Here is a 26,743-nt window from a genome sequence, read left to right on the forward strand (position 1 = left end):
ACGCCGCCCAGGGCGCCGGGACCCCTACAAAATGGCGGCGGGGCCTCGGCAACCAACAATAGAGACGCACGCCCGCCGCGGAGAGCGCGGGCCTCCGTGCGACGTCCCTTCCGGCGGAGGCAAGGAAAGGTGCGTCTCCCGGGGCCCCTCTAGGAGAAGAGCGCGCAATCTCCATGGTGCCGAGTCCTCCGAGCCGGGTCACGTGGCTGGCGACAGCCGTCGCGGAGGCCGGGGGAGGAGAAATGGGCGGGAGGCCGGGGGGACAGCTGGAGACCCGGCGGAGACGGGGTTGTCATGGAGCCGTGGGGCCGGGCTCGCGCATGCGCCACCTGACGCACCGGGCCGGTCGTGGAGCAGCGACCCTGGCCCTAGGTGAGAAAGGGAGGGCTCGCCCGGGGGCAGGGTCAGGGATGGCGCGACCCGCGCGGGCTTGGGCGAGGAGCGCGGGGAAAGCAGGTGGGAGTAGGGGAATGGGGAAGAGAAGTGGACAGCCAGGAGAACCGCGACTTTCGGGGGACCGAGGCCCGAGTGTTGGGAGCAGAGGAACGCGCCACCTTTGCCCCCATTAAGTTGGTTTTCCGTGAGCAGCTGGCCTGCGTGGGAAGGGGACTCGCGGGCGAGGAGGGGACTGTGCGTGGGAAGGGGGCTTGTGCACGAACAAGTTGGGTGAGTTCGTTAGGGCAGGTGGGCCCTGCTGTGCCCCTGGGGGCCTGGGCTGTGAGCAGAAGGCCTGGGAATGGGCAGGTGAGTGGGCACAAGAGCTGCTAACCGGGTGAGGGTCCTGGACCCCCAGTTAGGAGCTGCGTTCTGGGCCCAGGACGCAGGTGTGCTGCCCTTTCCGAACCCCTGCTGTCCCCCGCTTTGTTGGTTATTTCTCTCCGGTAGTCTGCTTGCTAGGCGTGATGCCAGGGTAGGGGTGTGGGGGAGAAAGCAGTAGTGCCAAGTAAGGAGTTGGTGTGAGTGGGTTGAGGGTAGTTCTGGTCCCGGCCCAGGCCAAAGCCAGGCTCCTTGTTATTACCCAGGCGCTGGCAGTACGCATTGCCTGGGCGTTTGCCCTGGGAGACTAGTGGTATGCCAGTCACAGCACAGTCCTAGGGTCTGCCCAGTTCTGCCCTGCTGAGCTGGCAGGCTGGTGGACGCCTGGAGGGTGCACATGCTGTCTGGCACAGATGCAGTGTGGGCTGGTGCAAATGGAGAGGTGGGCACTGTTATTGTGAACTCTTTTTGCAGGAGAGGGTTATAAGGAAGTTCTCTAATCTGATCCCTTTGAAAGGTAAAGATGGAGAACACCACACCTGGTTTCAAACACAGGAATATTTTATAGAATCGGATTTCAGGATCTTTGAAATAAATTTTCAGCCAGGTTGGGAATGGGAATGACTGTGAAGGGGAAGATGAATATTAAAGATTTAGGAAGATGGAGTTTTCCCCCCATTAAAATTCACAGATGTTCCCCCCAGAATGGTGTTTCTGAATATGCAGACCAAAAGAACACAGTTCCAGAGAAAACCTAATAACGTATTTTTAATTCTATGGTTTTGTGGCTGCAATTTCTTTATTTTGTATGGCCTTGCCACTTTATTGTATTTAAGCTTCTGCTTTCACCTCACACCTCCGTGCACACGTTATACACGTGACACAGTTTAAAAGCAACGTGAGCTCCCTGGAATGTTGTCAAGTATCTATAAAAGGAGAGAGCCAGGCTGGGTGTCAGACCCTTTCTTTGTAATTCTTGGGTCTCCTATTTATCATAAGCTTGAATCTCTATGGAGATTCTGAATTACACCAACTTTTAATTTGGTTTGTGGGTTTGTCCCTGAGGTTTCACCTGAGAATAAAGGGTAGTTTAGATATCTGTTTCCTGCATGGGACCAGACCTGGAGGTTAGATCTAGAGGTGATCATGGTGTTTGGAAATGCATAGTCTTGCCCTTCAAGCTGTTCAAGTATTTCGTTGACAGCAAAGCTGCTCGGGCTGTTGGAGACTCAGCAGGACAGAGATTGGTTGGAATTTATTATTCTCTTGAATACCTCACATACTCATTGTTGGGCGCTGAGGTTGCAAAGATGAAAACACAACCCTTGAGGTCAAGGAAATGAATAATTAGACTCTAAGAAGTACAAAAATAGACGTATGCACTTGCTAGAATTTTCTATTTATATAAATTCATGTGTTTATTGATTAACCCTCCAATATGAATTTAGCATGTACTGTCATCTGTGGAAATCTTTTGGACAATGCATTACGTATACATCCGTAAAATGCCCAATTAGGGTCTACTCTAATTAACTTAAATTAACCCTTCTAATGCAGAGTAGGGTACCTGGAGTCTGAGATGTTGGTAGAGCCTCTTCCCTGGCTGTACCAGGAAGCAGAGATGAGAGCCAGGGTGAGCTTAATAATCCAGTTTCAACTCCTCCTCAGCTTGTGAGCCTCTAACTTTAAAATAATACCCAGGAGAAAAAGTCTGGCAACTTACTGAGGTTTTCAGAATGAGATTTTCAAGACCCCTGGTTTGGGAAGGGCTGGTTGGAGATGCCATCGCCCTACTTAGTCCAGAACTTCATGGTGTGCTGTGTACACCTGGCTCTGATGTTAATGGCTCATTGATGCCCTGCTGAAGCCAATTTTACATTCTTTCCAACTGCCACCAACTCCCAGGTTCTAAAATTTTAAACCTTTGAACCCATTTGTCAGTGTTTCAGCATTTTGATGCCTCAGTCAATATCCTGCAAGTTCTCAATGAGTCAGACTAAATCCCTGTGTGTTTTCTGTAGCTTCGTTGGTTACGCTCTGATAATACGGTAGCAAACTCAAGTTTCTCTTCCACGGCCTTGTCATGAGAACTGTAGAAGACTAAATTGGGATGCTTTCTCTAAAATACCTGTAAAATAATTCACATTTATTAAGATAATGTGACATTTTGTCAGGTTCTTAATTAGTTACCGCTAACATGAGCTGCCTTGCTAAGCTGGATCAGCAGCCCGGTCAGACCCCCATCAGTCTGAAGACCCATCCACATGCTGTGTCTCCCTCCATTTTGAAGAAGTTCCTATTCATTTTTGGACAGTATTATTTAAGGAAAATTACACTGTGCATACTTGTTGGGTTTATACAAAAGAATCCTGATTTAATTAGAGATACAATTTTACATTTTAGTCTGCTTTTTATACTGGATTGTCCATGCTGTCAAACATCATAGCTGTCAAATTGACATTGCTTTTGCCTGGTGCTCTGCAAGATGTGACAGGGCCATTGTTCATCTTTTATGCACACAGGATTAAACGTGTGACCTGTGAAAGGGTACTTTATTTGACATGAATTGAGTGAGGAAGCCAGTCCCACTTAAATGAGGTGTGAGGCCAAATAGTTTTTACTTGTAATTGTTTTTAAACCAGTTGGTGCTCCCTTCAGTCTGCTCCGACTGAATGCAAAGTGCGAGCCAGGGGTTTGCTCTTACCTTCTGTTTAACCTCATCGTGACTCCTTCCTCTGATGTTCCTCATTCGATCTTATATTTGCAGAAATGTTCAGGCGTGCACTTCAGGGTATTCCAGGCACAGTGCTGTGGGGCAGGGGACTCAAGTTTCTGTCCACTCAGGAGGACTGTGGGCTGGAGTCATGAATGGACTGTGCATTCACACATTGCCAGGCCTTGCATACACCGCCTAGATTCATTATTATCATCAGTGTTTCTTCTGGCTCCCTGCTGTCTTTATGCCTGTGATGTCCTTTGTGCTCTTATCCCTGCCTTACAGCTCCCATCGTGGTGACTCAAATGTTTGTTAAAGGTTGAATGTTCTCAGCTTCTGCTGGCCCTTTGTTGGGCTGATTTGTCTCATTCTTGCACTGTGAGCCCAGGTCTGGCTATGCTGGACTAGCTGTATGTCTGAGGCAAGCTTGGGTGTCTTCCCTGGCCTTTAGTCGTCCTACACGTGACTTCTTCCTACCCACCATCTCTACTTGCTTCAGTCTCTAGGTGACCAAACTGAATAGCCTGGCCACCCCTGCCACTCCACCCAGCTCCCTGCTGTGTTCTTTTGGGGCTCCCTAGCTTAGAAAATGGTACCATCAGCTACTCTCCACCCCCGCATACTAACCAAGTCCCATCAGGTCAGCCTCTTTCCCTTCTCATCTCCTCCAGGACCACCACTGAAATGATCCTGGATTGCCATGGTGGCCTCCCGATGATCTCAGGCCACTTCACCTGTCTCTGCTTTAGTCTCAGTTCTCATCAAAAACGCTTTTAAGAGTGCAGATCTGATCACGCTACTCTTCTGGGTGATGTGACTCCCTTCAGTGACTCCCACTGCTCTTAACACCGTCCCAGGCACTGCCTTTCTATCCCGCACCGCTCCCCAGGGTCAGCGCCTGGCATTCTGTCCCTCTCCCTGTGATTTTGCTGCCATTCAGCTCTGAATATGCCAAGGTCCTTACGACTTCTCCCACTGCCTGAAACACGCCAGCACAATCCACTGGTCCCTTTTTACCTGGTTAGTCCTACTAACTCCTCATCCTTCAATCTGAGCTACGTGGCCCTTCCTTAGTCCCCCAGACTGTTAGTCCTGACCCTTCATTTCTTTTATCAAAATAGTCATTACTTATGGGAGTCCTTGATTAACGCCTGCCTCTTTTTCTAGATCACAAGCTCCAAGAAGAAAGTGGACATGTCTGTCCTGTTCACTCTATGTCCCCAGTCCTAAAAGAATGCCCGATTTTTATAGTGAGCACTGATAAATATTTTTAAATGACTGATGGCAACTTATCTGAACCTCAACTTCCTCCTCTGTAAAATGGGATCACAACTAAAGAAAACATTATGAGACTCTAGTAAAATAACATATGTTATGTACCTTTATATAAGCACTTTATTATGTATGACATTATTTACATATAAAAGTGATTTTTTTGTTGTTTGTTTAATTTTGTGGTGCTGGGGAATGTTTATTGTTTATTTTTGTGGTGCTGGGGATTGAACTCAGGGCCTTATTTATGCTAAGTAAGCACTCTGCCACTGAGTTATACTACACCCCTAAAAAACATTTTTTAAGCCCCCAAGTAGCGTGCATATATGTTGTTTTTACTCTCTTCAGTTCTTTATTCAAAGAACTAGGAAGTATACATGAACGCTGTACGTCCTGGGTGGTGGCAGTAGGTCAGGAGCCTGCAGATGTACGCCATTGGTTGATGTTACCTCTCCGCAGGGAGCAGGAGGGTGATGACTTGGTCACCCATTCCAAAAAGCCTAATCAAATGCGCTTTTGTTAGCAGCTCACAAAGCTTCCACTGAGTGTGGTTTGCGGGCCTTGGATTTGTAATGGAACTACAGGGCAGCAGGAGGACCGTGATCTCCTTTTGGGTGGAAGCCATTCTGTTTAGTAAACTTGAAGCTTTTGTCCACTGAAGCCACTGAGAAGATACGGCAGAAGTGGGCGAGGCCCGTGTTCTTGACCCTGAACTTCATGCACTGTTTGGATCACCTGTTTCAGCTCCCCAGGCAGTGACTTCTTATGTAACTGTTTTTCTTAGGGCAATCCAGATGAAAAGAGTACCAGGAACTCGCTTCCAGCCTAATAAAACATGGAGAGGAAAATCCCATCCCGAGAGAGCCCCAGAAGACTCTCGGCCAAGCCAGGCAGAGGAACAGAGATGAAAAAAGGAACTCGTCAACTCGGCTTGGTGGCTGCAGAGTCAGATAAGGACTCTGGATTTTCAGGTTAAAAATATCTCATCCTTTCTACATGATAATGAATGATGTGCCTGAAAAATTTCCTCCCTAAAACTCATTTGTGTGATAAGAATGAGAAGCTTTAACACACAGGATAAATGACTATCTGATCTCTTAAAATGGTCATTCTGATTCCATATGGCAGGATATCAGTCAAAGTCACTGTGGGATTAGTGCTGAAAGAGTGATTTGACATCTTTTTTTCAACTTAGGCTCTCAACTTTATCTTTTGTGGTGCTGAGCATGGAGCCCAGGGCCAGGCACATGCTGGGCAAGCACTCTACTGCTGAGCTACGTCCCCAGTTCAAGACTCTCCACCTCCAATCTTACATTTCCAACTTCTGCAGACGATTGCTGGAAAAAATATTTGAAGGCTCAATTCCATTATGTCAGCTCCTTTTTCACAGGAACATGGCAGGGAGAAAGTACTACTGCCTGTTATGACCATGTAACAAATTTGGTCTGCCAGTTTAAAAGTAGGGCTGTCAGGCATCACTTAGTGAGGGGACTTGTCCTGGGAAACTCGTCCTTAGGTGATTTCATCATTATGTGAATACTGAAGAGTACATTTACACAAACCTAGATGGCAGAGCCTACTACACACCAAGGCTGCACCACCCTGTCCTCCAGAATTGACCAAACCATTGCTGTGTGGTACATGGCTACAATTTGTTGAGGGAACTTTTTTACTAAGAAAGTTTTTTTTTTTTTTATTTTTAAAAAGTGCCCTCCTCCCAACAATCTTTCCTTCCCAATATGTCATTTGGTATTTGGTCTGTGAGCCACTGGCTCAATCCTACCCTCAGGTATCTATTAGACAAGAAAGTGGAGAAGTTTTCTTCACTAGCTTGTCTTAAACCTAATCCAAAGGACTTGCTACATCCCCTGTGAATCTCCTAATTTTTGCTGAGGTTTCTTTTCATTTCCAGGTCCAAGGGAGTGGCTTGAACTACCTCAAATGTTGAACTGGTGGCAACATTTTTGGCTCAGAGAATGGAGGTGCCATATTTTGGGCTGAATTAGCATCCTGAGAGTGAAACCTGCTCTAGGGGAAGAGTGATATCATCCAAGTTCCCAGAGACAAATCGATCAGTGTTGTTATTTACTCATGTATAGTGAGAAAGGCAGCTGTTAGGAAAACTAGAACTTTCCCATCCTGAGATTGATGTGTTCTCACCTCGTCGTCATGCTGAAAAGAAGCCCAAGTATAAATAGACCATTACTCAGAGAGGGCAGAGCCCTGACCGAGGGATTAGAATGAGAAGAATTAGTTGCCTGGCAGGGCAGCCCAGCAAAGGCTGAGCCAACTGCAGCCTTGGGGTTTTTCTTTTCCGTCTCAGAGCGCTGTTTCCCAGTCTGCCTGGTTATCAGGCTCGCTGGCAGCATGCATTAAGACACTGATCCTCAGACCCTCTCCTGGAGATGCTGATTCCGAGGGACCGGGGAAGGCCTTGGGACGTGGGGTTTTAAAACAAGTATCTCCGGCATATAATCAGACAGGTTTGGGAAACTTTCCCCTTTTTCTTTTAAAATCATGTTTGCTTTTTTGTCTGGTTTTCATATCATGAAGGTAATACATGCTCATTGTAGAAACCTAGAAAAGTCAAAGAATAAACATTATCCACAGTTTTATTATCTAATTCCCAGTGCTGTTGACATTATAGTACTCTTTTCAAGCCAGTACTTCATCAAGCCAGTTCTTTTAATAAGCCCTGTGTTATTCTGACATAGAGTGGTATTAAAAATAATCAAACTCCTCATGCCCTACCAAGTGACCCTAGTGAATGCCTCCAGCCACTCCTAGGCCAGGTGCAGGTCATTCTGTCACTGCCAGTTATCTTGGAGTGTGATGAAAAACCAAGATAATGTTTCTTTTTTTTTTTTTTTTTTTTTTTTTTTTTTAGAATCAGAAGACTTACTGCTCAATATGAAAATAATATTTAAAACATTAGTATTTTTTTTACTTTTTTTTAATTGTAAACAAATGGGATACATGTTGTTTCTCTGTTTGTACATGGCGTAAAGGCATACCATTTGTGTAATCATAAATTTACATAGGGTAATGTTGTTTGATTCATTCTGTTATTTTTTCCCTTCCCCCCTCCCCTGTTTCATTTTAATTATTTTCCCAATTTTATATTTTGAAACATTTCAAATCTATACAAAAGTGCTGGGCATGGTGGCACACACCTGTAATCCCAGCTACTCAGGAGGTTAGCCAGGAGAACTGCAAGTTCAAGGGCAGCCTGGACAACTTAATGAGACCCTCTCTTAAAATAAATAAGTAAAAGGAAGCAGGTGTTTGTTGTTCAGTGGTAGAGCACTCCTGGGCTCAGCTCCAGTCCAGTAGAGGGGGTCCATATAAAAGCCAGTGAATATCTCATAAGAAAGATGTTTTTGCTCCAATTTACTGGGTGTAACCATTTTTCCATATATACTGTATCTTTTCCTTTTGGTCTCTCTCTCTCTCTCTCTCTCCATATATACATACACACAGCCTGATCTATTTGAGTTTCAAACATTTGACATATAATACTTCAGTGTGAATCCCCTAAAAATAAGGACATTCTGCCAGACATGGTGGTGTGTTCCTGTAATCCCAGCAACTCAGGAGACTGAGGGAGGAGAGTTGTAAGTTCAAGACCAGCCTTGGCAACTTAGCTAGATCCTCAGCAGCTTAGCGAGACCCTGTCTCAGAATTTTAAAAAGAGAGGGGAGACTGGGGATGTAGCTCAGTGAAGCATCCCGGTTCACTCCCTGGCACCTTTTTGAGTATCGTGATGAATTCATGGGATTCTTTTATTATTCAGCTTGTCAGTCCATTAACATCATTATTTCTAATACATTGTCCCAAATTTGGTCAGTGGGAGTCCCATCTAGGTAGCCCCTGTGTCTTTTTGACATTCCCGTTAGTGTTTGAGCACCTCTTCGCATTCTAGGACAATAAGCTGTCCAGACTCATCTTGTACCTTCCCTGCCAAAGTCTTGGAATCAGCTGTTTCCAAGCTGCGCAGGAGCCCCTGCTTTCCTTCATATGCAGAATGGCATTTAGAAATAAGATCCAGGTATGGCGTGTGCACAGTGCTGCTGGTGTCACTTGTTTCTGGCTTAATAGTTCTTAGCTGGGAGCACTTTTGGATTACTTTGCTCTATGAAAATACATCTACCTAGGAAAGAGGTAAATTAGTTCAGTTGGATCAAGGGTAGGACCCGGACACGCATAATTTTTGAGAAGTATCACTGGAGATTCTTAATCATACCTCTGTTGAATGTCCTGATTGAAGTCTTTGCCATGCTGCAGAAAATGAAATTGTTGATAGTTGCACTCATTTAAGTAACATTTACCCTCCAGTCCTACCTTATCGGATTATCCTGAGACTCTTGAGGAGCAGTTCTCATAATCCCAGACGCCTTTTGGTTTACTCTTGCAGGTATCTAACCACATCCTTTTTGTACAGAGTTTCCACAGGGGCCCTTGTTCTCTTTGCCTTGTAGAGCACCCTTCCTTCACTCATTGTGAAGGATCCCGGGTGCTTAACGGGGTAGAAGGGAACAATAGAGAAGAGAAACATTTAAACTTCGGTTTTGACAAACTAATCCAGAATTTTACAATTGGAAAATTCAGGAAGAAGCTATTTTAATTTCAGCATGGATGTAAATTAGAGATTAGCAGATTTTTTTTTTTTTTTTTTTTTTTGCAGTGCTGGGGATGGAACCCAGGGCCTTGTGCTTACGAGGCAAGCACTCTACCAACTGAGCTATCTCCCCAGCCCCAGATTTTTTTTTAATCTTATATCTTCTAGTGCCCAGAACCTCTTAATTCTTAATCTGCCTGGGGTTACACACTCTTCTCAGCATCAGATTCTTGAAAGTAATGGACAACTTTGAAGCCTTCAACTCATTTCTCTGTAGACGTGATGATTACTTTCACATGAACTCTGACAAGGGTTTTTGTCTTTAAGAGAGGAAGGGAGGAAGTCAGGAATAGTGGTTCTGAATCTTTTGGAGTTGGGGGGATAATTATGGAGGCCATGGACAATCCAATGAAAGCTAAAGCCACAGAAAAATGGACAAAAGTACCTATTGCAGATATTCCTTTTCATTTCAGGGTCCAAGTACCTTAGGAGCTGGGTTTAGAGCCCTAGCTTAGAGTCTAAGTGAACTAACCATTCTTCTGCCCACCAGATGGGAGCTCAGAATGTCTGAGCTCTGCGGAGCAGATGGAGTCCGAGGACATGCTGAGCGCCTTAGGCTGGAGCAGAGAAGACAGGCCACGGCAGAGCTCCAAAGCTGCAAGCAATGCCTTCCCTACACTGTCGCCCATGGTCGTCATGAAGAATGTTCTGGTCAAACAGGTGAGGAGGATGGATGTGGCCTAAAATCTTTGCCAATGAAAGTTTCTGAATATCCTACATACAAACTCCCTATCCTCCAAGGAGCAATTTCAGAGAGAGACACTAGAACCACACCAACATGTACTTCTGTCCTGGGTAGAGTTTGTTACCTTTCAACTACTGACACTGTTTTAAAAAGGAGCATGGGAGGCTGGTAATGGAGCTCAGTGGTAGAGCACTTGCTTAGCACGTGCGAGGCTCTGGATTGATTCCCAGCACTGAGGGAAAAAAAAAATTTACAAGTTTGGGAGACTCAAAAAATGAGGTGTTTTTGCTTTTTATTTTGTTTTCTTCAGTGCTGGAGATGGAACTCAGGGCTTTGCACATGCTAAACAAGTAAATAAGTGCTGTACCACTGAGCCACACCCCAGCCCTTTTTATTTTATTTTGAGACAAAGTCTTGCTACATTGCCCAGGCTGGCCTTGAACTTGTAATCCTCTTGCCTCAACCTCCCAAGCAACTGAGATTACAGGCTTGTGCCACTGCTCCTGACCTTATTTCTGTGTTTGTAGTTTATCCAAAGGGTCCTTAAGTGCTTTAGTCATTTACAAAGGAAGCAGGCCAAAATGTCATCACTTCATTGGTACGTTCTAACATATGGCAGAGTCTAGGGTAAAAAAAAATTTGATTTTGTCCTGGGAATTTGGAAATGTAAGACATTTACTTGTTTTAGAAGCAGAGGCAATTCCATATTTCTTTTGTCACATTCTGAGCATTTTCTTAGTAATCAAGCCAAAGCCATGGCATTAGTGACATGGCAGCTCTTCACTTTGAGAATGACTATAACAACAGTCCACATGGCTTTTTGCAGAGATGAAAAAACTCAGTTTGGGGATTTATTGCATAACTATGCATATTATGAGATTATTATCTAGATATGAAAGAAAAGATGTGGATGAAAATCTAAGTTAAGCTCCAGTGTTTGAAACTGAGAATTTGCTGAAGTTAGAGTAGAGAAGTTCAAGGAATGGAAAAGATTGAGGTAAACTAAAGAACATTTAAACTTGCCCTTTGTTTTCTGAAAATATCTTAGAGCTCTTGCATGGGGGCATTGATGAGGCTACTTAAAGATTGTGAAGTTTGAGATCTGGCTTCCGTTTGATCTTTCCATCTATGTCGGAGGTTAGAAGAACGTGTCTATGGCATGTCAGGAACCTCAGTGTCTTAACTGTTACCTCTTATTTCTGAGGAACACAAACTAAGTTTCAACAAGGTAGCCCAGGGTGTCCTGAAAGGAGTTTTGCTTGGTAAGCCACGTCTCAGCTGGAATCTCAGCTCTCCGTATTGAAAGGAAAAGAAAATAAAGACAGGAAGGAAGTGGCGCCCACCTGAAATTGTCCTGACCCCCCGGGGCTGCCTGAGCTTTCTCCCAGCTCTTCTCTCCTCTCGTCACTCCTTGTGTGGCCCTGTTGTTAAGCCTTCTTTGTGGCAGGCCAGGCTGGCTGGCAGCTCCCGAGGCTGCGAGCAGCCCACACCAGGAGTAAGTAGGCTTTTCCAGCAGAGCCACATTCTTCAGACAAAGAGACCTGCTGGCAAGGCTGCTGGGCTCCATGGGGAAATAGGAGGCTTGGGGACAGGCTGGCCTCCTGGAGTAGTCTAGGAGTTTTGTTTAGTTTTTGTTTTTAAACATTTTAGAATCCAGCACTTTTTAAAAACAAGAATATGACTTAAAACCTCTGTATGCCGTATGGTATTTTAAGGATCGCTGCTCGGTTCTAGAGCTTCTCCTCTGGGCTGATTCCAGGTCTCCGGGCATCAGTGTGCTCTTGCCACAGTTAGGTGCCACGGACTTGGTTTCTTCATCTCAGACGTGAAGTCTTACTGTGAAATGATGCTGAGGTCCTGTCCAGGGCTACGCTTCTGTTCTGTGTTCCTTCAGGTGACATGAATCTGAATTTAGAAATTTGTAAAAGCTGGTAACTAGAAGAAATTAACAGCAACATTAGGAAGAACAGTTCAGGAAACTCATCTTGGGAAAGCAGTGCTTGGGATACGCAGGGGATAGCCTGAAGTTGTGCTTCTAACTGAGCTAATGAGGGTGATCTTTCAAAAGACCTGCATTTTAGTTCTCCTCTAAGACAAAACTGTGGTTTCTGGGGCTGCCATTTCTTGCTTTCCTCCTTCCCAGACATTTGGTCACCAAGAGGGCTCGAGAATGGGCTGTCCAGATGGTCCTGCCCTTTGCACTGGAGAGGAGTTGTAGTTGGGCTAATGTTCCTGGCCCGGCGTGCAGGAGCAGAATGTGTGCGGAATCCATAGGTGCTCCAGATAAATCAGATGCCACTACCTGACCACCAAGGCTGGGAACCTCTGAGGCCCACTCTGCCCAGCTTCATCTACACCGGGATCTTTGGGACCAGACTGGAGCTGGTTGACTTTCCAATATTGGAGACAAGTAATCATGTCCCTCTCTGTTAGATTTCTTCTGAATCAGTACTTTAATTAAAAATAAAATATATAATTGAGGAGTAATATAATAAAGACAGGACAGCCTTTGGTTAAGGTGGGTCTTAGAGGCAGGCAGAGGGAACCCTCTGTGTCACTTAGTAGCTTGGTGACTAAGCAAGTTATACCAACCTTCTGAGCCTCCGTTTTCTATTTATGAAGGGAAGTGGTCACTGATGGGGTTACTGCAGGGGTTAAATGAGGTGACACATTGAAAACAGGGCGCACAGTGCCAGCCTGTTGTAGCCACCAGCACGTCGTACCTGTTACCGTTTTAAGTGGCTCTATAAACGGGCCCACAGGTGCCTAATAGGTCACGACTCATGTGACGGAAAGTTGTTTCCAGGTAGGAGGTTCCAGGCAGAACTGAATGAAGACAGATCTTGGTGTAAAGTCACACATAGTCTTGATTTTTACCTTAGGTGAGGAAATGGTACTGTCCATATTTTTATTGTCTCGGCTACTTCACTGACCTACGATTTCTTTTCCTGAGTGATAGCACTTGAAGAAAAATAGATATTTCCTCAAGTTTTCCCTTAGGAAAAGTTCTTTAAAAGCATGCTGTCCGACACAGCTTTTCAGCCCCGTCCCCGCCGCGAGAGGGCGCCGGGCCTGGACACCGGCTACACACGAGTGGCGCCCGCCCTCCCCGCAGCCCGCGCCTCCTGAGTAAGCGGCTCTCTTCCTTGCTTGCAGGGCGGCAGCTCGTCCCACCTCCAGTCGTGGACTGTCCAGCCTTCCTTTGAGGTGATCTCCGCACAGCCACAGCTCCTCGTCCTTCACCCACCCGTGCCGTCTCCCGTCAGCCCCAGTCACGCCAGTGAGAAAAAATCAGACTCCAGAAACTACTTGCCCATTCTGAATTCTTACACCAAAATAGCCCCACACCCTGGCAAAAGGGGCCTTTCCCTCAGCCCAGAAGAAAGAGGCGCAAGTGGAATGCAGAAGAAAATCTGTTCCGAGAGACCGGGGCCTGGCCTGTCTTCCAGTGAGCCACCCAAGACTGGCGCGGCACCATCCAGCCCCTCCGCTCCGGCCCCAGCCAGTGCCAGACTCGCTGAGGACTCGGCTCTGCAGGGCGTGCCCTCCCTGGTGGCAGGTGGAAGTCCACAGACTCTTCAACCTGTGTCCAGCAGCCACGTGGCTAAAGCGCCCAGCCTGACCTTCGCGTCCCCCGCCAGTCCTGTCTGTGCGTCAGACAGTACTCTGCACGGCTTGGAGAGCAGCTCTCCCCTCTCACCGCTATCCGCCAATTATAGCTCACCCCTGTGGGCTGCAGAGCATCTCTGCCGCAGCCCGGATCTCTTTTCCGAGCAGCAGCAGAGCAAACACAGGCGCTTTCAGAACACCCTGGTAGTCCTACACAAGTCTGGTTTGCTGGAGATCACTTTGAAAACCAAGGAGTTGATTCGTCAGAACCAGGCAACTCAGGTGGAACTAGATCAGTTGAAAGAGCAAACCCAGCTGTTCATAGAGGCCACCAAGAGCAGGGCTCCTCAGGCTTGGGCCAGGCTGCAGGCATCTCTGACACCTGGGTCCAGTCATTCTGGCAGCGACCTGGAAACATTCTCTGATCACCCAGACATATAGCCCAGGAAGCATGTCCTCCAGAGATTTAATGATTCTTTTAATTCTTGCTGTTCCCTGCATCTGTGTCCCCAAGCTTATTTAAGAACTCTTCCTCTTAACTCACTCACGAAGCCATGTGCTAACCCGCAGCTGCTGTTTTCACCTGTGGTCTGTGCACAGGTTATGTATGTCTCTGCACCATTGAGGACCTCCAGTTCCAAGTGTCTTTTAGTCCCTTTTCCTTAGCCTGAAAGCACATAACTGGATCACAGGGCAGAGCAAGGGAGGTGATCGTGTGGGACTCTCCTGTCACCTCCCTCCAACCCACTCACTACCAGATCAGGGGTGTGCCATAACATGGATGAGCAGAGTGGCACCTGTCGAGTCAGGGAGTAGGCGACATAAGGATCCCTTCATAGATCCTCCCTTGAGTGTCTTAGTCACAGAGAAAAATAAGAGGAGGTGTACTGCCTCCCACGGGCATCGAGCCAGCGGGGCGAGACCGAAAGCCTGGAGGCCTGGGCTGCATCTGGGTGCCAGCAGTGGATCATGAAAAGCTTTGTTTGCTTAGACTGGAAAGTGGGGGAAGGGGGGTACAGTTGACTCAGACACTTTTCTCACAAGCCAGATTTCACTTGAACACGTGGGCAGAATACTTCAGATGCTTAAGGTATGGAATGAGTTCAGTACCATCTGGAATTGTAGTTGATAAATTGCTTTTTTTTTTTTTTCCTCACTTAGAGACTAAAGAAAATAGACAAGGGCAGCATCTCTTGGTCCGCAGCTGGAAGATTTTGGTTGCTCACACTTTGTTAAAGCAGTGCCACCTGTTTTGTATCTAAAAAGCTCAAGGATAGCTTCGGTGTTCCTGAGTGCTAAAGTTTTTTTTTCCCTCTTTTTCTCTTTGTTTTTGTAAGAGAGGGAATAAGTGATTTTGCTTGTAAATTTTGAATTAAATAAAACCTTCCTGAGGTTGCGATCATGAGGCCACAGTAAGTTGGGAAGCATTCCTCCTACCCACTTTCTTTTCCTACCTCGAGTTTCCCTCTGTCTCCTGTGTGATGAGCAAGTATGGAGCAGTCTGTGTCCCTTCCATGCGTTGGATGTTGGCAGCAGAGCCAGAGGCAGGATGCTGCTCTGACACTCAACTCAAGAAGAATGGGAGGCGGGGGAGATAGCTCAGTGGGTAGAGTGCTCGCCTCGCAAGCACAAGGCTCTGGGTTCAATCCCCGGCACCGCAAAAAAAAAAAAAAAAAAAACAGGAGAATGGGATGGGAATCTCCAGATGATGAATAGTCTTTTCAGCCTTATTATATCAATACCTGGAGTCTAAAAATTTCGAAGATTTTATCTTCTCATTTAAAAATTTTATCCTCTTGAAAATCTTGTTGTTAACAAATTACCTTAATAAGTTCTTATGACCAGCTTCACCTTTTCTGCAAAGGAGATGTCCTTGAGGTTTACTAAGCCCAGAAGTCCATGCTAATATTTACTAGGCAGTCATAACATAGTTTAGAAATGCTAAGGCTTCAGATTGCCTAATACTGTGGTCACAAATGTACAATTTAGATACGACTGATTTAGAAATAAGCAACTTGGTAAAATCTCTAGACTCTGATCAACCTGCCATTTGCTTTCTGAAAGAATTTCCAAAACCAGAGCAGATGTGTCTCTAAGCAGACTCGGCTCCATAATATTTTCCTCTTGGCCCACCCCATTGCCTCCTCTGAGTCTCTGTGGTCCTGTAGGCACTCTGCTCTGCACCATGCTAGGGAGCTTCCTGTTTGGCAGCATATGTTTGGCAGCAAAGCTATAGAGACAGGTGCATTCAGACAGCCTGGGCACCAGTCATGAGTCTTACTGAGTGTCAAAAATCTGAAAACACTTGCTGAGAACCAAATGTATTCCACTGGAAAAACCCTCTGTGGAGCTGTAAGCCCCTTGGACTCTTCTTCCTAGACTAAGTTTGCAGTTCCCTTCCTGTCACTAAAAGAGGAGGAAAGCCTTCATCGGTCCTTACTGCTGAGTGGCAGGGAGAGGCAGCCCCCACCTCCAGGTCCCCTGTGATCTTGCAGCTAGAGCTGGAAGTCTCTAGGCGCTTAGCATGGGTGTTCTTTCCCTAATTGAGCTGGAAGCAGATGAACCCAAGTAGAGAAGCTAGATCTTGGAAGGAGGTATCCATTGAGGCCAGCAGCCAGATCAGCAAATGGAGGAAGCTTGGACATAACCAGAAGATCTCCGTGGGTTGCACCAGGCTGTAAGTAGTAATGGCCTTAGCACTGCATGATGTCATTTGGTCTGAAGTACGTGGCATAACTACTGTTTTCTAAAAGTGAGGAGTCAGTGTTAGCTCAGGCCAGACCTTAAGAGAACTTCTGGCAGATTTTATTGGCAATATTGAAACATCTAGAAAAAGTTTCTGATTGAATTGGTTATGGAAATGGAATTCAATGACATTTGTAATTTATTACTCTCTGCTTTTTATCAATTATAGTATCGTCTGACTTCTCTATTATAATTCTTTTCAGCAGTAAAGTAATTCGTGCATAAATTGAAGTGATTTTCCAGCTATGAATTCTGTAAGTTAGGAGTTTATTTACCAAATGTGAATTATTTTGAGAAAGTATGAAGTTATGTAGAAATTGACTGTGAATGTCAGAGAAAAATAAAAGTCACTTACTTGAAAACTGTTAGGCTGTTTTGCTTTATAACTGCTTAAAAATAGAGTGAAATCTAGAGCAAACATTTGAATTGATGTAAGTCAAACGTGGATACTCATGTTATTAGAGAATTTCAGGATTGGACTTTGAATATGTGGAAATTCATTGTTCAGCCCTTCACCAGTGTAAGTATAAAGGAAATGCAGGCAGTCTTAAGGATGAGTGGCCCGTTGCTCTCCAGGGCTCGCAGGGTTATGCTGCAGTGTTTGGGAGGAAGGAGAGGAGAATACAATCCAGTGATTTCTTTCTTTTTAAATTTGTTCTTTTTAGATATACATGACAGTAGAGTGTTTTGGTGTGTTTTTGTTTTTGTTTTTGCTTTTTTTTTTTTTTTTTTGTACCAGAGATTGAACCCAGGGTCACTTAACCACCAAACCACATCCCCAGCTCTTTTTTATTTTATTTTATTTTTGGTGGGGGTACTGGGGATTGAACTGAGGGGCACTCAACTACTGAGTCACATCCCCAGCCCTATATCTGTATTTTTTAAGTTATAAGTGGGCACAATACCTTTTTTAATTTTTTTATTTTTATGTGCTGAGGAGCTGAGGATCAAACCCAGGGCTTCACACCTGCTAGGCGAGCGCTCTACCACTAAGCCACAACCCAGGTCCCCCAGCCCAATTTGGTATTTTATTTAGAGACAGGGTCTCACTGAGTTACTTAGTGCCTTCATTGCTGAGTCTAACTTTGAACTTGTGATCCTCCTGCCTCAGCCTCCCAAGGCTCTGGGATTACTGTGCTCCCCCATGCCCGGCCAGTAGAGTGTATTTGACATATTATACATACATGGAGTATAACTTAATTCTAATTAGGATCCCCCTTTTTTTTTTTACTTGTAGATGGACACAATACCTTTTTTTTTTTTTTTTTTTTTTTAATGTGGTACTGAGAATCGAACCCCATGCCTCACAGTTGCTAGGCAAGCGCTCCACCACTGAGCCACAACCCCAGCCCCTAGGAGTCTACTCTTGTGGTTGGACATGATGTGGAGTCACACTGGTCGTATATTCATATATGAACACAGGAAAGTGAGGTCCCATTCATTCCACCGTCTTTCCTATTCCCATCTCCTACTCCCTTCCCTTCATTCCTCTTGGCAATCCAGTGATTTCTTCCATCTGACCTGACATTTCACAAATAAAACTTTAAAATGACAAAAAACTATTCCGCTCGTATTTGGGGATAATCCCGAGTCACATTAGGTGGTTTTTCTGCAACAGGTGTACTTAGCAGCTTCATCTCGGGCCTCCCTTGGTCCTGCTCGCTTAGGCTCTGCTCCGTCGAGGCCTGCCGAGAGGCTCTCCAGGGAGAAATGGTGTCCCCCCTGCTTCCTATGCCAGTTGGGAGCCCCTTTCTGGGGTTTTTAAGACACTAGGAATAAAAAATCTTACCATAATTCAAAGTCCTGTGGGTTGTCACAGCCTGTAGGTCTTAAGCATTATTTCTGTTTTACGGAATTGTCTTAAGAGACTTATGACTAGAATAGAAATGGGTGGACCCCAGCAACTCAGGAGGCTACGGCAAAGAGGATCGCAAGTTCCAGACCAGCCTCAGTAACTTGGCAAGACGCTGTCTCAAAATAAAAAGGACTGGGGTGGTTGCTCAGTGGCAAAGCACCCCTGGGGCCAATCCCCAGTACCAAAAGAAATAAAAAAGGTAAAGAGGACTAGAGACGGGCCCTCCTGGAATAAGGAGACCCATCTTCCCTAAGAAGTGGAATCCAGAGAGCAAGAGAGGACAAAGAGGAGATCCGGTGAGGCTCAGGGAAGCCTGTTGCTTGAGCCGGGAAGTCTGTGCCCACCCTCAGTGTGACTCCTGTGTTGGAAACACTGCCTGTTTGTGAGCGTGTCTGTGTGGGCCACATCTTTGTTGCCATCACCGTGGACAATGGCCTGTGCAGTGGCATCTGAAGACCTGCACTCACATGTTGTATCTAGTATTTGTTCACCAGTGACTTTGGCTGGGTAACTTAGCCTCTCTAGCTGTCACCCCTCTCAGCTGAATAAAGAAATAGTTATCTCTGTGGCTCTTCTCAATGCGAGCTTTATGTAAGAGCTGTAGCTGTGATACTGGTGAGCCACAGAATTAAGATATTAAAACTTTTAAGAACTTGGGGCACTTAGAAGAGAAGTTCCTGGTGCCTTGGGTAAAATAAATTTATGTTAGTGTTCTGCCAGATTCTTAACCTAGGATATGGGACTCTGGGAGAAGCATTTTGCCTGTCTGCATTGGCTTTTCCATTTTTATAATCACCTGGTTGGGTGAACATGAATTCACTAATGTCCTGGTGAAAAACTGCACTCAAAAAAAAAAAAAAAAAAAATGGCATTAAAAAAAAAATTCTTACTAGCCCAAGCTGGGCACACCTGTAATCCCAGATAGTTGGGAGGCTGAGGCAGGAGGATCACAATTGGAGGCCAACTTAGAAGACCCTGTCTCAAAAATAAAATTAAAAAAATAAAATAATGGACTGGGTAAGTCCCCAGTCCATGAGACTTTGGGTTCAATTCCCAGTACCACCAAAATAAAATTTAAAAAAATATTATCCCTAAAGGAGAACAGTGTGGGTTTGAGTCACAGCGTGTCCTTTGCTGGTCTGCAGATGGTCCTGTCTTTCATCTGAGATGAAGAACATCTGTCTTATCTTTTAGAGAGTGTTGATTGGCTTTTTATTTCCTCTCAGACATCCTCTCCACCAGGGATGGTGTTTCTCCCTGTGTAGGGAGCCTTGGGTTGATAAAACATTTTCCCTGTCAGTAGTGGGTGGTAACAGATGTGGTGGTATTTTGTGAGGTCTTCATTCTGGTCCCAGCCTCTGGTGTCCCCTTTCATCCACATGGAAAGAGAGAAGATGGGATCTGCCTGGTGAGGTGGTACAGTCAGAATCATTGAGACCGGCAACCATGCGATGCATCCGGTCTCCTGCGGCCTTTATTTCTGCAACCTCAGTTTCTCTTATCAAGAGAGGAGGGGAGTGATCCTTGCTCTATGGCTTTCATCCTGAGGTTGTGGTGCAATGCAAATGTTGGTCTCAAAAGTGTTTTAAAATGGCTCTGCACAGCCAGGCGTGGTGGCACATACCTGTAATTCCAGTGACTCGGGAGGCTGAGACAGGAGGATCACAAGTTCAAGGCCAGCCTCAGAAACTTAATGAGTCTTTGTCTCAAAATAAAAAGAGTAAAATGGGCTGGTGATGTAGCTCCCTGGTAAAGCACCCCTGGGTTCAATCCCAAGTGCAAAAGGGGAAAAAAGCCTCTGGCAGCATGGCAGCCTCCCTGCACACAGCCGGTGATGGAATTCAAGCGAGAGCATTCCGCCTCCGCAGGGCTGTCGTTTGCTTGAAATAATGAAGTCTGCCTTCTACCAAAATCTCATTCACGGTTAACAAGAAGAGAGTGGAGCCGGGCGGTCCCTGCCTGGCTGTCTGGGAGATGTTTGGGGGGCACGTGTGACGGTGGCTGTTCCCTGGGAACACGTGCCTACCCTGTCGTTATGCAGGATGGTTATGCAAGATGTGAGAGAACTGCTTGAAAGAACGGTCTGCATGATTCCTGCCTCCAATTACAGCAGCTGGGGGACGAGGAGAGCCCGCGGAGTGCGAAGTGAACAGCGAGTGGGCGGAAGCCGCGGAGAGGAAGGCGGAAAACCCAAGCAGCGCCCGAGGCCAGCCCCGTGAGGCCGCAGGGCCGCATGACGGGGTTCCCAGCGAGGCCTTCAGAGCGTCTCGCACGCCTGACAGTAAAAATAGCTGCCTTTAATTTTCCTAAGGATGCACTTTATCCCAGGAATTACGGTGGCCGCAGAAGGCCACTCGCTCCGTCTAGTCGGTGTTCTCAGAGCAGAGGAGAGCCAGCCTCCATGTCTGGGAACAGCCCACACGCTTTGCCTGCTGGGTGGGCAGATGGGCGGCTTGGCCTGCAGCCTGCCCTTCATATGGGCGCGAGAGTGGAAAACGAAGCCCGAAAAATCGGACCTGCTACTACAGTTTAGGGAGCTGGTAAACCGTAATATGTCTCTGCTAGAGCTGGATTGAAATCACCATCTCTGCTCGTCTCTGCTGCCAATGAATGAACTGTCCCCAGAGGAGCAAGGGGAGCATGTCCCTTCACCTCCCTACGGCTCTCTGGAACAGTGACAATAGATCCTTCAGGAGAAAGGACATATGATTTTTTATTAGCATGCACAGGGGAAATCACAGGACAGCGGCTGAGTCCAGGGAGGCCCAGATGGCCTGTGTGCCCTTCTGCACGGCAGGAGAGGGAGGGGAAGGCAGGCAGATGGGAGGGGTGGGAAGTGAACTTCAGGAGGAAGGGATGGGCCCAGGGGACAATCATTTTTCAGTGATTTTCTTCAGAAGAATGAACGGGCCAGGGAGACAGTAACTTGTGACTCCTCAGTCTCTCTTCCTGTGACGTGAGTTTCGATAGTGAAACCTCAGGGAGGGGACCAAAGACAAATGTTTTCCTCTTGGGCAGGTCCAGGCTGCACACAGTTGCGGGAATTTCAGAGTGAAGCTTTTTCTGGCACGTGCTCTGAAAACCTTTCATTTAAAATAACCAGCATTCCAGATGCCATACTTGGGGTGAAGTGCCCTGGGCTCCTTCACCCAGTCAGGAGAAGATGCTGGAAGATGACAGACCCAAACAGCACGGGGCACGCTCCACAGGTCCTGCAGCATCGTTAACACGTGCAGGAAAACCGGGTTCCAGAGGCCTGGGGGCCCCCGTGAAAGCTCACTTCTGCTTCCCCGTGTCCTCCAGCAGGGACTGCTGGCCTCTCACTGCCCAGCTGAGGAAATGCGAATGAGTGTTCACCTACCCAGGACACACGGAGGGAGGCATAGACCACCACGACCAACAATCCAGACCCCGCACCTGGCCACACAGCAGTAGGCATGGTCCAGGGAGCACATGGCAAAAATGGGCCCTGCGCTGCGGCAGGCCAAGAGGGACCAGGGTGTACCTAGGTGTACTCGGGCCTATTGCACCTTCCAGCCTGTGCACATTTTATTCTGGAAGCATTTTACAAGCATCGGCTATGCTGTAAGCATCTAGCTAGTAAATTACTAACACTGCTGATTATATAGTCAGGCTGGGTCATAGTGACAATGTCACTTCTGTTCAGCCCATAACCATGACTGGCCTCCTGGCCCCATCGACCACAGGAGGATTAGGAAGAGCAGGAGAGCACACAGTGAAAGTTAACTGTGCTAGTCAGCTTTCTGTGGCTGTGACAAAATACCTGAGAGCCACAGTTTAAAAGAAGGACAGGTTTATTTAGGCTCAAAGTTTCAGAGGTTCCAGTCCATGTCTGCTTGGCCTGGTGGCTTTGGGCTTGTTAGAGGGAGCAGGCTGTGGCAGAAGCGTATGGGGAGGAAAGCTGCTCAGCTGACAGCAGCCAGGGAGCGGAGAGTGCGAGAGGAAGTGGGGGACCTCACATCCCCTGCAAGGACACACCTCCAGTCACCTACTCCCTCGTCCTCCCGAAGTTTACACCACTTCCCAGCAGAACCACAGGCCGGGGATCGAACTTTCAACACATGAGATCTTGCAGGTATTTAAGATCCAAACAATAATGGTACTGTCTCTACCACCCTGATTTTTTGTTTTAATTCAGGGGAAGGAAAGTTTCTGTAAATCTCACTTTAGGGACCTTTAACACGTTTGTGGTTCTTATTCCTCCTCAAAAATGTGTATTCTCAAACCCTTATCTTCACTTCCTGATAATTTTAATGATTCCCAAAGTTTAGTTGACCAAAGCATGGCATTGTTACTTCAGGGTAACAGACATTAAATTGTTTGTGTCGCTGGCACTGACCTAGCTGTAGGGTACCAAATGTGACTGACGCAGACGTGGTCCCAGCTTCTAATCTCACGGGATGGTAGTGATGATCATCAGTCAGTCATGTGCCCCTTTGATGATCTGGGTGCCACCAGGTTGCCCCTGCATGTTAGGCAAGTGCTTTACCACTGAACTACACCCCAGCCCTTTACTAGGTCTTATGTATCCAAGGTGGGTGTGTTTGCCAGAACAAGGTGTTACCTCCTTCTCCCTCCTACTTTTATCCTGAAGAGCAGTGCTTTGATAACCTTGGCTTAGCACACTTTGATGAGGGCAAGAGTCCTTTCTGTCAGTACTAAAGTGAGATCAGAGATGTCACAATCGGCACAATGTACGGATTAGTTGATAAGTGCACCCCCACAGCAGGCAAGCGCACCAGGAGAGCGTGCTGGGAGGTGGACTTTCCTGCTCAGCAACTCACCTCGGACTTCTGAGCTCACCCAACAGCAGCCCTGCCTGTCCTGGGCTTGCCCCACTTCGGCCAGCAGAAGCATTCGCACGATCCTCTCCTGCCTCAGCCTCGTTCCAGCCCTGGCAGCAGGAAATGCCAGTCGAGGCCCAGGACCTACCAACGTACTGTGGTCCCTGGCCTCGGAGCTGTGGCATCTGAGCTAGGAGCTGTGACCTGTGGGAAAAGCGGTGGTGCAAGACTGTGCCTGGTACCCAAGGCAAGCTGCAGACCAGAGCTGCAGGCACTCGGGAGGAACTCAGTCATGGCACTGGCAGGGGCAGGGCAGGATGGTGAGACGGAAGTGTCCCTGCTTCTGGTCTTGAACTGGCTTCTGTGGATGCTAGCAAGTTACATAACCTCTCTGGGCCTCGTCTGCTCATTTGTTGGGTTACTCCCTATCCACACTCCAAAATGGCTGTGCCTTCGTGGAAAGCGGCTAGTGCAGTACAGCGGCCCCGCTCAGTAAACAGGGATCATAAAATTGTTCCCGCTCGGCAATGGTGCCCTTTGAGGAATGAGACGGGCCGGCTGAGTGGGCCTCGGTCCAAGGTCAGTATTCCACTTTGTATTTAGGTGGTGCCCAGCAAACCAGCCAGCTGTCGCCTTCTGGCACCCTACTGCACCCAGAACAGAGCCCCTCCTAGGTGCGCACCCTGCAGAACACCTGCCAAGCCTGCCCTGCACCTCTCCCAGCCTGTCCCCGGCCTCGCCCCTCTTTAGAGCTATACAGCCAATGGGTGGGGAGCCACAGAGGAATCAGGAATGTAGAGTGTCAGCCCTGGCCAGGATCCTGAAGCTCATACCTGGCCCAGCCTCCTAGCTGGTGACTCAGTCTCCTGCACACCTGTATCAGGTGAGCTCCTCAGACTCCCTTGGCAAACGTGCAACAGCTCTCTAGCATAACATGAGACAGGCCCTGGATGGGGGGTGGCTAGCTCACACACTGCCACAAGTGTGATCAGAGCTTCACCATCCCCTCAAGGCTTGTCAGAAATGCACATCCCCGGGCCTTCTGCATTTTTAACAAGATCGGATGATTCCCAGCCCTGCCGAGTGGCGGGAACATCAGCACCAGCTTTGGCTAAGTGCTCTGGATCACCTGACTGCTTTTACAGCATCCCACTATGCTTGTCCTCGGCCTCTCAGCTATTACACCCCTTTTGACAAACAATGGAATCACTTGCCATTCATTCAACAAATCCTTAGGAGTGTCCACCTGAGAGGCTCTATGCTAGGGATTGGTGATTAAAAAAACAGGTGCCACCCTGCTGGCGCTGAGCTCAGAGGCCAATGGGATTGAATTTCAGCCTCATCACTTACCAGCTGTGTGTCCCTGGGCGCCTTTCTCTGCCTCTCTGAGTTTCGAGTTTCCTTTTCCACAGAACAGGAATCATAATCACACCGCACAGGGCTGTGGTCATGATTCAGGGAGCCTCCCTGAGCCCAGTCCTCACCAGGCCTGGATCTAGCACGAGCTCAACTACAGTCGCTATTGTGATAAGCAGAAAAGCCCACGAATGGTAGGGCGAAGGGGAGGTGGGGAAGACACCAACTCGAGGCGTCTGGGGAGGGGGCGACAGGGACTAGAGCGAGGTCGTGAGCGCTGAGAAGCTTCCAGGAGGGGCTCGGGCTGGGAGCGCGCTCTTGGGACGCTGTGATGCACGGGCAGTGTTGGGGACCAGGCTGCCGCGGCCTTGCGCTCCCTGACGCTGGCGCCCCAGATCAGGCCGTTCTCCCTACTTCCCTGGCGTGGGCATGAGTCTCTCCTGTCGGTCCGCTATCGGCAACTTCAGATCTCGCCCTTCCCTTGATGCCCTCTGTGGCTCCGCGAGGCAAGCCCGCAACAGTCGGTCCAGTTCTGGGGAGCTGGCGCCTGGAGAGCGGGGCGCGGCGGGCGGCATTTGGCGCCCCCTTTCGGTGGGCCTGAGCCACTGCAGCGGACCGCCCTCCTTGGCGGCCCGGGTCCCTCGAGGCGGCGGCGGTAAAATGCCGCCCTGGCGAGCGGGTCCGAGGGGTTCCGTGGTCGTCAGTGCACCATTGTTTCCTGTAATTTAACTTTCCGTCCTGCAGGCGTTGCTAATTAAACATGTCCCCGAGAGCCGTCGCACCCTCCCCTGCTGCTCCATATTAATCACCCGGCATATGCGACCGATGCTCGGCCCCTCTGCCCTCGCGCTCGGTGGGTCGGTCTCGCCGCCCTCAGCTGGCGGTCTCCTTGGCCTCGCCACTCTCGTCGCCTCCCTCGCTTTGCACTGGGAACATGAGAGCGACCCTTACCGTCTTGGAGTAAACACAGGAACAGCCCTTCCCTGCTGCCGGTGACCTCTGCGGCTCCGCTTCATCAAAATCAAATTTGTGTCATTCCATCTCTGTCTTTCCAACTCAGAGACCAGATCCCCCACTGCTTTTTCTCTTCATCGCTGTGCCCGCCTCTGCCTGCCGCCCACAGCATGAGACACCAAGGGGACTGACCTCATGGCCAGTCAAGCAGCACATCCAGGGCAGGGTCCAGAGTACAACTCAGCTCTCCCGAACTGGGCCCTTGGGGGTCACAAGCTTATCAGCTTCCAGGGACCGAGTAGGCAAGGGAAGAATGTGGGCAGCTCAGTGCGGGCATGGGGAGGAGTGGAGTCTGTGGTAAAGTAGAGCATGCTTGTCCTTGTCGTGTCAACGCTCAGAACGCAGGGCACCCGCCTTACAGTCTGGCCCTCTTTCCAGGATGCTACTTCCTGCCTGGGGCTTGTGAGTGTCCCTGTGCGGTTCTGCCCACCCGAGGCCTATTCTTACCCCTCTGCCTGGTCCCTCTTCCTCCTGCACCACAGTGCTCATGGCTCAGACATCACCTGGCACCTCTGTTGAAATCCATAGTCTCACACTGTCACAGTGGCTGGCCCACCTCTCGGCCAACTGCCAGAAAGCAAAAGAAGGCAGCCTCGTTTGGAGGTGTTTACAGCAAAGACCTCCAGCACTTGGAATTATTTTTAGGGAGATATTAGTGGTAGGTATTTCAGGCATGACAAGGAGGCCAGAAAGGGGGCATTTGGGGACAGAAAGGCTAGGAAGAGCCCACACTGGGACTCCTTCCTGTCTGGAAGGCCTCATGGTTCTGCTCAGCCCAGTTCTGCTCCGCTTTGCTGAGGTTCCAGCTCAGCATCCTGCTCCTGGCCTGCAGATACTGTCCTCAGTAGGGAGGATGCAAGTGAGCCCTCCTGCCGCCATCCTGGGCCCCTGTGAGGCTCCTCCTTCCCAGTGCCCTGGATGAGCTGGCAGAGTTGTTTCTTGCCTGCAAGCCCACTCCATCTTAGGGTCTCAGTGCCTCCCTGCCTGGGTCTCTAGGGGTTGGGTGTGGGGCCATGGCTGACTAAGCTCTTCTGCTAGCAGTGGCTGGTCCCCTCCTGCCATACCCCGACCCTGCTCTCTCTGGAGAGTGCATCCAGAAGGAGTTTGAGCCTCTGCCCTGGCAAGGCTTCATCCTTGAGCCCAGGGAAGGGTTCCCAGGCTGGACTGGGATCAGATCTCCAGAAACTCCTCCTCTGGAGCAGCTGCTTCACCCAGGGCAACTTTCCACAATCCCCAGTCAGGGAAGGACCCC

General features: G+C 48.2%; 1 protein-coding gene across 4 annotated transcripts; it reads left to right on the forward strand.

The window, feature by feature from the left end:
* Cipc (CLOCK interacting pacemaker) lies at positions 1 to 16,826 on the forward strand. Of its 4 annotated transcripts, none has more exons than XM_047540222.1 (4): positions 1 to 129; positions 5,529 to 5,715; positions 9,913 to 10,082; positions 13,264 to 16,826. In XM_047540222.1, exons 2-4 carry the CDS (start codon positions 5,580 to 5,582, stop codon positions 14,155 to 14,157), a joined length of 1,200 nt encoding a protein of 399 aa, XP_047396178.1. In that variant the 5' UTR covers positions 1 to 129; positions 5,529 to 5,579; the 3' UTR covers positions 14,158 to 16,826. The 4 variants fall into 4 exon arrangements, with proteins under 4 accessions (XP_047396178.1, XP_047396176.1, XP_047396179.1 ...); XM_047540220.1 differs by lacking the exon at positions 1 to 129 and adding an exon at positions 236 to 372; XM_047540223.1 differs by lacking the exon at positions 1 to 129 and adding an exon at positions 478 to 569.
* The last annotated feature ends 9,917 nt before the right edge of the window (positions 16,827 to 26,743 follow it).

This window comes from Sciurus carolinensis, chromosome 2 (assembly GCF_902686445.1).
Source record: "Sciurus carolinensis chromosome 2, mSciCar1.2, whole genome shotgun sequence".
NCBI classification, from domain to species: domain Eukaryota; kingdom Metazoa; phylum Chordata; class Mammalia; order Rodentia; family Sciuridae; genus Sciurus; species Sciurus carolinensis.

Bases quoted from the DNA above. Each gene is read 5' to 3' on its own strand.
- Cipc (XM_047540222.1), top strand. From the start codon at position 5,580: ATGGAGAGGAAAATCCCATCCCGAGAGAGCCCCAGAAGACTCTCGGCC. The intron at 5,716-9,912 runs GTTAAAAATATC...TCTGCCCACCAG, and splicing joins TAAGGACTCTGGATTTTCAG to ATGGGAGCTCAGAATGTCTG. The intron at 10,083-13,263 runs GTGAGGAGGATG...CCTTGCTTGCAG, and splicing joins AGAATGTTCTGGTCAAACAG to GGCGGCAGCTCGTCCCACCT.